Here is a 10868-nt window from a genome sequence, read left to right as displayed (position 1 = left end):
CCCAAATGCATGCTTGTTGCGCCACTTGGAACCCCCCTTTCACCCCCCAGGTGGCGAAAAAGGGGGTCGTTGTGTGCCGACCAGGGATGGCTGATGGCGTCACAGGGCGCTACAATGTGAACAGTCGGGCATATCGAAATTCCTATGTACATTAATTGTATGAAAAGTGAAAAAAATGTTATTAAATTTACAGAATAGTTTTTACATTAAATAAATAAATGATTTTAAATTAAAATAATATTTAGAAGATTTTAAACTAATTAATTAGATGGTGGAATTACCAAAAAAATCTCTAAAATTAAAAGCAAAAATGCTTATAGCTTACCAACAATATTTTTAAATTTCCAAATGTTTCAAAAATACTATTTTATAATTTTTTTCATGTACACCAGTATTTTACTATTTGTTTATTTTTTATAATCAACATTAAATAGAGATTTCAGTATATCAACATCAATATACAATTCAATGAATGCAATAAATACATTTATATATGTTACACTATCTAAAATAAATGTTCATGTACGAGTCATTTGAGAGCCTGAGTTTTTAAGATGAGTGAGATTTGTCCTATAGAGATTTCCTTTTACATTTCATGATTTTCAATAGTATTTAAAATTAAGCTAATTGTGCTCGTTCATATATTGGCACTTACTTGGGCTGCATTAAAATAAGTCTAAGCCACATTTAAATGTCATAAAAAAGGATAGCCTAGATAATATTAACTTTGCTCTTACGAAACAAATGAACCATGAGTAAAGCTTGTAACCAAATTGCAAACCAATTGCAATAATTCAATTTCAATTAAGGAGTCATAACTAAGACATAATTAAGTGACTGAAAGGAACATCCGTAACATAATGAATCACTTTTAACGAACTTCTAGCTTAGTCACTGAGTTTTTTGTGCACTTCATCCAAGCAATCTGCACCGGAGATTCCTGTGATTGGGTTTTCGCCATGTATAATCGCATCCATTTCGATCTGGGTGAGATTTTCAGTAAGGAGCTTTTCAATGTTAATAAACTTGGCATTCGGCTCTTGAATGGAGGCAGCATCCATGTCCTGGTCAACTGGTGTCTGAAGCACCGAACTGCTTCGCTTGGCTCGCTCTGAAAAATGCAGAAAATTTTATTAAAAATTTAAAATTAATTTAATAATCGAAAAACATACCAAATCGCGCCCGGTGAGCCTCCTGATCGATGATTATCTCGTTGGTCACATAGACTTCGCGACGGATTTGATCCCGCAGCTCCACGCTCATGTCCGGAATGCACCAACGCACCAGAATCATCACCAGAGCCACAAAGTTCTGAAAGCAAAAATCGAAAAAAACCAATCAATGTTGAGGTAATCTTTCCAACTAATTTATGCTGAAATTTCATCATCTCACGCCCCTGATTTAGAATATTTTTTCCGTGACGCTGCTACCCAATTTGGGGTCAAATGAAGCCTTGGTAGTGACAACTTTCCAGGCAAGTAAATGCAATTGGCTAAAGGCAGCTTAGACAGGTGCTAGCCTCAACCCTAATATGTGGGTGATTGGGAACGAATTGGTCGAGTTCTATTCGAAAAAAGAAACCCCTTAGAACCAAAAAACCGGCACAGCAACAGAAAGCAAACATGCAACATACTTCGCTGAATGGACTTTGGATATTTGCAGCATAAGAGAAAGAAAATGCAGGGAAAATGAAAGATAAATGAATAGAATAAAACGAAAACTAAATGTGATAATTGGCCCTAGTTCTACTTAGAATCAAAAACTTTAGTTAGTAGCTGTGAACACCTCGAGGGAATCGGTCGCGTTAAAAGAAAAAAGTTTAAAAATTACAGAAAAAGGATATTCAAGGAAACAAATTACAATCAAGGAAACACAAACTAAAGGATACGAAAACTATACAATATATAAATCAGGATTCAGTTTAACTCTTTAGTAACCAAAAAAAAACCGGGTTAAAAATGAAGTATTTCGAGCTTTTTAGCCTGTCATCGGTGGGCCTCTGCATAGCCTGCGGAGACATATTGATTGCCCTCAGCATACTGGGACCCTCTAGCTATTATCTGTACTTCGATTTGATAGATATTGGAAAATGGGAAACGGATTCCGAAGTGGAAGCCTTAACTCCTATTGGAACCCTGTTTTCCACATTAGGTAAATTAAATTCAGAAACACAAGTTGTGCTTTCTAAACATTAATTTTACAGTAAACTATCTGTGGGTTCGAGAGTTCTCGCAGGTTTTCTACATGACAGCAACGTTTATAATTTGGGTAAAGGCATTGACAAATTTAATGGTAGCTTTCCTTCTCGTCGATGGCATCAAGCAGGTGAATAATTTAAAATTTTTTAATTAAAAACAATTTTTCTGAAATCAATTTTTAAATATTTTAAGAAACGACTCGTATGTATTGCTCCCTGGTTGATAAATTCTTTGCTTTCAATGGCCGTTGAAACGGGAATATTTGTGAGTCTGGAGCTCAGAATTGATGAAGTTGATGCCGCAGTGGATCGTCGGATAGCTAGAAGCTTAATCTTTGGCACATTTATAGGTGGGCTATTCGGATCTGATAATGGGAAGATTTAATAACTTTAAAAATACATTTCAGTGCTTAATGCATTATTTTCCTACGGCATCTATGCTCTCTATCGAAAACTGAAGTCTGTGCCCAGTGAGAATATCGAAGTCATTCCCAGCGATGTCATTCACACATTCAATGCCTGAAATTCTTTGGAGTCTTGATATATCCTTAATTGTTTAACTAACAGCCCTTGAATATATGTTTTGGAATAAATAAATAAAAATCGTTTTGGAAACTAAGATCAAACACGTTCTTGGCTTTTTTTTGACTAACTTAAAATAGTGAAACTAGTGCTCAAGATTTTTTACCTCAAAGACCACAACGAAACCAAGTCTACAAGCCAAAATGATGTAAAACATGCTGCTTAGCGTATATTTCTCCGGAGATGAAGGTGGTAGTCGGAAATCTGTGTATCTGGAAATAATTAAAAAACAATGAGTAATAGAGTTTATCTAATAAAAGTTTATAATTATATTCTACTCACTTGCACGTGGTTATGTTGGAGAGATCGCCAGCCAAGCTATTCAAGGTGGGTGAATCAGCGACTTTAAACTCGGATAGTGTAAAATTAAGGTAACCATCCAAAGTGCCATTTTTGTTGACATAATGTCGATATACCAAACGCGGGATCATGTCGGAGGTAAAGGCAATAATGAATCCCTAAAGGATGTAAAAAAAATATGTTAAATCTTAAGATCCATTGGATTTTCCGATTTTACTTACATTTGTGATCACGCTAAGCTTTCCTATGCAGTCGAGAATCCGATACCACACACCTATATCTCTAACTCTCTGGGATACTGGACGCTTGTGGTGGGTCAAAAGTTTCTTGGCATCCAGTCGCATTTCCAGGATATTATTGAGCAGAGCAAAGAATGGAGCCAGGGGAAAGGCGGCCACGAATATGGTCACAAACCCGTACTGCAAGACCATCTCCAAGTATTCGGGGAACAGACCTCGGGCACCCCAGTCCAGTAGCTTGAAATCCCGCATCCAGCGTTCGTCTTTCGTTTTGTCCGGATTGGGGGTGTTGTTAAAAAGTCGCGATAGGCCAACCTGAATGGCCAAAACCTTGCGCCAGAACATGGGCAGATAGACCTCAAGAATAGTGTTGAATGCTTGCTTGCCCACCATTATGATGGCTAGCTGGATGCAAAGCTCTGTCAAACAGCCGCCAGAAGAACACTAAAAAATATGGAAATCGGTTAATTAATAAAATATGTATATTATTTCAATTTAAGGACTCACCTCCTCCTGACGATAGTCAAATAGTTTGTTGTACTGTCCCGGATGGCCCACGAATTTGCCCTTGAAGAAAGCTATGTAGAAAATGGAGGCATAGTAGTTGACGAACTGCAGCAGATAAATTTTGAGGGTCAGCGAATCATCAAATTGGGTTTGTGTGCGCCACATTTCCAACTCAGTTAGGTACTCGGCCAAATGGTTGTACATCTAAGAGGATAATTTAAATAATTAAAAAAATATTTCATTAAAAGATTTCACCTACTATTCACTTACATAGTTAAGTATATAGAGCAGGCACAAATTCACAAAGGCTGCCGATGCTGTGGCGAGGACAATGGCACTAGAGGTGGTCATTGGACTAGCACCGACCTTTAGGGCCGCCAGCATGGACATTCGGTACACAACCACGGCCAAAAGGGCCACAAATGCCAGGGCAATCAGAAGCAGCACCACCGAAAAACTGAATACAGTGGCTGGCAGCTTCATGCGCCAAAATGGAACCGTTGGCTCTTTGATATTGGTCACATAATCCACTCTCGTTGGCGGTATATGCTCCAAACGGGCCAAGTATTGTGGCCTCGGATGCTCTTCGTGCACATCGAATCCCGTCAGATCCCATCGATGGGTTATCTCGGCGGAGTAGCGTTTCCACAGCTCCAGGAACAAGGTGGCCCAAAAAGACATGAAAACGGCGAAGAACACGGTACTGGGATTGTCAATGAGGTACGTGACTTTGGCATAGTTGCAGGTCTCTTTTAGGTCCCAGAAGTTGCACCAATCACAAAGGGGACACATCGTTATATTTGTATAAGCATTTTGACAAATGTCTTTACTGGAAAATTAATCAACTATTAGATAACAAAATAAGAATAATTACAGACAACTCACACAGGCACATAGTTCTTGAGAGAGAACCAGGAGTATAGGAAACAAATCACACCCACAATCGAGGCCAGCAGCAACATGTAGGTGTAGTAGCCCAGCCAGGCAAAGTATAAACCTATTAAAGGTGGATTAAACATCATTAGTTTTTCATTATTTAATTTTAAATTATTATAGCTCACCAATTTTCACACCAAAATATTCCTTGATGTCGTCCAGGGGTTGATAGCGATACCATTTGGGTACCGAGGCCCAATGTTTGTAAAGAAGCGCTCTCATTGTACCCGTCTCTGTTATTTCACCCTGTGTTAAGCAGGCAAATACATGGTTTTATAAATTAATATAGATATAATCTGTTACCCACATCATGCAGCGGATAGGCAGCGGAGTAGACGCCCTCGGCAATCAGTCGTTCAATGCCAAAGGCCATGTCATGTTGATTCTTGGCAGGAAATCGCTGGCGATCTAGGATAAACTCAACGATGCGGGAACGGACGGCGGTGGTAAAGAAGCAATCCTGTCGGATATCAAAGCTGTCAGGAAATAATATTATCAAATTATTAATTAATCAAATTTGAATAAAATTTATTTTTCCACTCACAGATACTCCTTATCTCGACTGTAAATGGCGGTGAATCGATGCGCTCTTTTCGGGAAAATATCCTCGTCCACGTAGATGTTGCGCAGGAAGAATTGGAAAACAGTTTTGAGACTAGAAAACACGCTTTTGGTCGACCGATTAACCACGGACATGCCAGGAATCTAAAAGAGTTAAAGTTACATTAAACAAGAGCCTAGAAATATGACAATCAAAATAACATTCAAGCTGGCTTGTTCTACTTTATATTTTCATTATAATTTATCAAGGTTAGACTGGGGATTTTAGTTAGATCTGTAAAAAACTCACAGCAGAAGCTAAACGAAAAAAGATAATTTAAGATTATTTTTAGGGGATTAATAATAAAATATTTAACTGGTTCAACTTCAACGCTTTGGCCAACCTTATTGGACAGGTATTTGGCCGCATTTCGTAGGCGATTCGATCTTTCATATATGCCCAAATTGCATAACGACTAAAATCATATAAAATGTAAAATAATTAAAAATAAATTAAAAAATTTAAAAAAAAAACGAATTTTTTGGAATTTTTTAAACGGCTTAAAAGTATGCTATAAAATTATAATTTTTTAGATAATAAAAACTATGTAGACTCACCTCCTTCATGGGCATGCGCAGCTTAAGTATCTCCGCATACCGCCGCAGGACCTCCAAAGGAGCATGGATCTGAAGATATTAAATAAAAATTATTTGGAATATTTTTTACAACTATCTTACTCACCTTAACGAACCAGATTTGGTCCTTTTGGCTGGCCTCGACCTCCAGACCCTGGCTAATGAGATTCGCCTCGAAGACACGACGCTTTTCCGTGTTCTCCACCTCCGTGGGCTCGTGGGCACTGGTCCTGTAGGCCAGGACGAAGTCAATGGACCGGATGCAGTCCTCGAAGAACAGCGAGGAGTTGATCTCGGCCCGCTGGTAGAACTCCCTCGGACAGCTGCACTCGCGATCATCGTAGACGCCGCTGCCGTTGCCCTTCAGAAAATCCGGATCAGTCATTGGCAGAAGAGGCTCGGCTGGATTCGATGGGTTGGTCCTGTCCCCAGTGGGCTTTTTGCCATTGGCCCGGGGCTCGACAGCGTTTTGCAGTTGGAGCGTGGGGGCGTTGCTACGGGATAGACGGTGGTAGATAAGGTTAATTAGGTTATTTACCTGGTTAGATAATGTTTAGTTTGAAAGCTAGGAGATAAACATTCTTAGCTGAGACTAAAGTACCCTAAAGCTGTTGTGCTGTTAAACTAAAAAAAGAATTGGTAGAATAAAAAACAGCATTCGATTTCAAAATTTAATCATAAGTTCTAAAAACGCTTCCAATAAAAAAATTGGAAATAAATGTGCACCCCAAGAGGAAACGACGATGATGATTATTCAATTATTTTAACAATTTAATTTTGTGGTTTCCCGATTAAAAACAAAATTAATTTTTTTCTTTTTAAATAATTAACTGTAGAGCACAAATAAGTTTTTCAATTACTTAAGAAAATCTCACTTAGTTTTTTATGGTTTACTGTTCTTCCATTACTAAAAAAAATAAACCGATTTCATGGTTAACTCGGAAATGCTTTCATCCAGCCGGTAAAGTTAATGTGAAACAGTTTGAACCCAGTTAACGGGAGCAAAACACGTTTAATTTCCCGAGGCGGCGACTCCTGTCGTGCGGAACGCTCCTAATGGGACGGACATCCCATCAAAACACCAATAACATATTTAGGTCACCTCCTGGGAGAGCCAAAGCTACTGGAATTTAACGAGCTACCCCATTTAATGAGACATTTATGCCAGGCGGAAGGAAGGCACAAGATGACCTCAGTTAACATTTGCTCTATTAATCCCAGCAATTAAGTGTTTACACAGTGTGTTTATTGGAAAGTATAAAATCTCAACATATGTTTTAGTCGTCTTTGGTCTAATTTGCTCAAAACACAGAGCAGTGGCTCGCGCTAAGCTATTACTTTTACAAACAATATTTACGTTACATACAAACATTTGATATTTGTATGCTAAAAAACACATTCATGTGATGCGATTTCTAATGATTCATTGCTTTAATCGATATAGAATAATTCTAACTTTAAAGTGCAAAGAAATGAGTAATCTTTGTGAATAAAATTGCATATTAGAGAATGCATTGTGGATGAATTAAGTAAGCAAGTAATGAATTATATAATATAAAAAAATAATTCAACTGATAAGCGTCCAAGCTGAACGTCTGACTTATGAAGTGTAACAGCCTGACTTTAGACTTAAGTATGAAGTGTAATGATTTTCTTATCTAAGACACATCAGCTTTATACTTAAATACTGCGTTTTTAATGGGAACACATCGAAACATCCATTCTTCAATACCTTAAACCCTAATCCTCCCCTAATCATAAATCTTATTCTTTGTTAACCTTTATTGTTGCTACGTTCTCTTTTGTACTATTATTCGTCCGAGCTTTTTAGTTCATCGAGCATTTTACACTTTTTCGGCCTTCACACAACTCATAATTAGCTTCAACTTCTTTGATGAAAAATATTATTAAAATTTACATACAAACGGTTTGATGGCGGTTTAATTTTGTCTAGGCCCACACGTTGAAATTTTCGGCATTTGATTTAATCAAGGCCAAGAGAGTGAGAGAGACATTAATTTATTAAACATGTGTGGGGTTTGTTTTTTTTCGGTTATATTTCTGCAGCGGCGAAAGGTGGCAGAAAACCGCTTATATAATTTAAATGTTCATGCTAAAATGCCACCGATCATATAGGCATTATATGCATCAAAGGCTTATTCATCCGCCCAGATCGTAATACTTAAGGTACACAAAAAACGATGCGCGATACACCACACAGATAAAGAAAATACTGTCTTTTGGTTTTCTCCCGAAACGATGATTAATGCTACAATACACACGGAAATATGGCAAAAAACCCGTTTCCTTGAGAGGTGATCGAATTATCTTCGGTTACAGATCTTAAATTCGTGACCTACCAGCTGATTTAATCACATTGACCGCGGAAAATTCTTGGTCGAAATTTTCACCTCTTGTCCGAGCAAATATTTCATAAACACTAAATTAAAGTCCACGAACGTTGGCAATGGCAACCAACAAATAAGTTTGGAGAGGAATGAGAGGCGACCAACGCGCAGCAGCAACGACAACAAACTGAGGAGAGCGGGCAACCAGCTGAGCAGTTTGCCGGGTGGGGACTTAGTACACCCCAACCCCCTGGGATTACCCATAGTATATTTGTATATATACCCCATAAGTCAGCTGTTTATTTTTGAGAGAGAAGACCGTCTCTTGAGAGAGCTTTGAGCACATGTTTACTTAAGCCCCAGACACCGACTGATCATTCAGATGTCAAGTGCACTATACCTACACACTATCAAGTTTAAATGTAAATACAGGATTATGATTGTGTGCACATTACAATGAGAGCAAAGTAGTCATTTACCATTTCCCACTAAGGGGAAAGGAATTCCATTATTCATGATAACAAATAATAAATGTAAAAACCAATTAGCTCTATTGGTAATTACTAAATACTAATTTTTCAATGAAACATAGTGGTTGCTAAATATCAAAGTACGTTACTTCTATTATTTATGATAACAAATTGAGTCGATAATAAATACGAGCAAATGAATTAGCTCTATTGGTATTTACTAATTACTCAATTTTCTATGAAACATTCATACATATTCATACATACATATCAAATGGTCTGTGTAGCAGGGGAATCACCTTCCATGACTCACTAAAATTATTGAAATCATGCCGAACCAAAAATATTAGACAAAAGTGAACAATCGAACCAAATATTGGTTGAATACACAGAATCGCACTTCATGTGCCTGAGCAAATGTACTTTTTTCAGCTAGTGTTTATGTTTGGACTGAATAAAAGATAAGCAATATAGGGTGATTAGAATTCGGCACAAGGAATTGGAGATTGATTTTTTTTTGTTTGAAATAGTGCCCAAGAAATACAAATATCAAAAAATAACTTCAACTGGATCATTTAAAAATAAAAACATAATAGAGAAAAAAACATTTTAAAAAATTATATTACATTAAAACTTGTAATTTCAATTGCTATATATTTTATCGTATAATATACAACTTTTTTTTTATAAAAAATATTTATTATATACATATACATATATATAAAAAATATTTTATTTCTTTATAGTGGAAAACCGTTTTATAATTATTAAATTAAATAATCATAGTTCTTGATAATTATCATTTATCAATTAAGACACCCTGTATACCTCACAGAACTCAATTACAGAAAAATTACAACAAAAAGCAGACAACTGCAATTAACTTTAATGGGCACTTCCTCGGCCCGGAAAAGGTCTGAATGGGGTTTCCCGCTCTTTTGTGCTTTTGTAAAAGCTAAGCTTACCTCTCTGCAAATCTGGCTCTCTTGTCGGCGATGCTGAGTGATTCACGCGATGATGATAGCTTCTCCTGGTCCACGAATCTCTGGGATCCCGATCCCGAACCGGAACCCCTTCTTCCCCGCCAGAAACTCTCCTTTCCCGTTAGTCGCTCGTGGAGATTGTGTCGTTTCATCAGCTCCATATCGAATGGTGCGAGGGGGGTGGTGAAGGGTGGTTCCAGGGGGGCGGCGGGGGGACTAGAGCTTCTCTCCAACAGCTGGAAGCTCTCGTCCTTGGAAAAGGGGGGTGGTGAGGTGGCTTCCTCCAGAGCGGCAACCTTGGCATTGCCTAAATTTAGCATCTTGTTTGGTGAGCAGATTTTAAATTTAGCCCATATGGCTAAATCGTTCTCCTTTCTTCCTCTTCTTGGCCGCTTTCACAAGACACCTGCATCTGTGTGCGTTAGTTGCCAAAATTCTGTGCGAGGTCAAAGCAATCAACTTTCATCTTAATAAACTACTATCTAATATCACATCTCATTATTGCACTTTGCACCCCTTGTATTATTTTCTAATTATCAATCAATTTCCGTTGATTTAATCGAGAACCGAGTGGAGAACCGAGAGCAAAAAACCGTTTTTGCCAAAGTACTGTGATAAACTGCTAAATTTTTCAGTGGTGGGAAACCATCAATTGGTATTCCACTATATATCGATACTTGGGCGCCCAATTCAAAAGTTAGATAGTTTGATAAGGCTCTCAAAAATTCAGCGGATTTATTAGGTTCTTCGAAAAGTTCTTTAGTTTTGCTTGAAATTGTAATAAAACCAAATATTTTATAGTTACCATTGGGTAAAATCTTTACATAAAGTTTAACATAAAGCAATTAATTTATCATTTCAGTGACTGTATTATTGGTCACATGCTGATAACACTAGTTTACAAAATAATATTCTTGGTGTGCTCCCCAGCAATTGATGGCAAATTCTGTTAGTGCTGGACCCCTAGATCACAAAAATAGCACTTATTTTTTTTTCGATGGGACAGTTTTTTTTTAAAGATTTTTTAAAGTTCGAAATGTTAAATTTCGGACTTTTTTCGAATTTCTTCTTATATCTCGGCAGATATCCACTCGGTTGGGCCAGTTTTAGTATTATTTTAAAGTCAACAG

The 10868-nt window shown here is 37.5% G+C and overlaps 2 protein-coding genes across 5 annotated transcripts; one reads left to right on the top strand and one right to left on the bottom strand.

Annotated features, from left to right (window-relative positions):
* Positions 1-373: 373 nt before the first annotated feature.
* subdued (anoctamin 1) lies at positions 374-10334 on the bottom strand. 4 transcript variants are annotated; one of them, XM_070217320.1, is made up of 15 exons: positions 9721-10334; positions 6044-6431; positions 5920-5988; positions 5679-5777; positions 5306-5466; positions 5069-5237; positions 4887-5007; positions 4711-4822; positions 4096-4654; positions 3826-4029; positions 3301-3762; positions 3062-3237; positions 2886-2991; positions 1173-1311; positions 374-1111 (listed from the first exon to the last, which is right to left on the bottom strand). In XM_070217320.1, the coding sequence occupies exons 1-15, from the start codon at positions 10056-10058 to the stop codon at positions 888-890; spliced, it is 3327 nt and encodes a 1108-aa protein (XP_070073421.1). In that variant the 5' UTR covers positions 10059-10334; the 3' UTR covers positions 374-887. The 4 variants fall into 4 exon arrangements, with proteins under 4 accessions (XP_070073421.1, XP_017007306.2, XP_070073422.1 ...); XM_017151817.2 differs by having other exon boundaries at positions 5706-5777; XM_070217321.1 differs by lacking the exon at positions 9721-10334 and adding an exon at positions 8298-8451.
* Positions 1959-2720, top strand: LOC108064324 (uncharacterized). Its single transcript, XM_017151820.2, has 4 exons — positions 1959-2151; positions 2204-2325; positions 2391-2547; positions 2605-2720. Exons 1-4 carry the CDS (start codon positions 1959-1961, stop codon positions 2718-2720), a joined length of 588 nt encoding a protein of 195 aa, XP_017007309.2.
* Positions 10335-10868: the final 534 nt, after the last annotated feature.

The sequence above is a fragment of the Drosophila takahashii genome, chromosome 3R, assembly GCF_030179915.1.
Source record: "Drosophila takahashii strain IR98-3 E-12201 chromosome 3R, DtakHiC1v2, whole genome shotgun sequence".
In the NCBI taxonomy this organism is placed as follows: Eukaryota; Metazoa; Arthropoda; class Insecta; order Diptera; family Drosophilidae; genus Drosophila; species Drosophila takahashii.
This window is presented reverse-complemented; position numbering and strand designations above follow the sequence as displayed.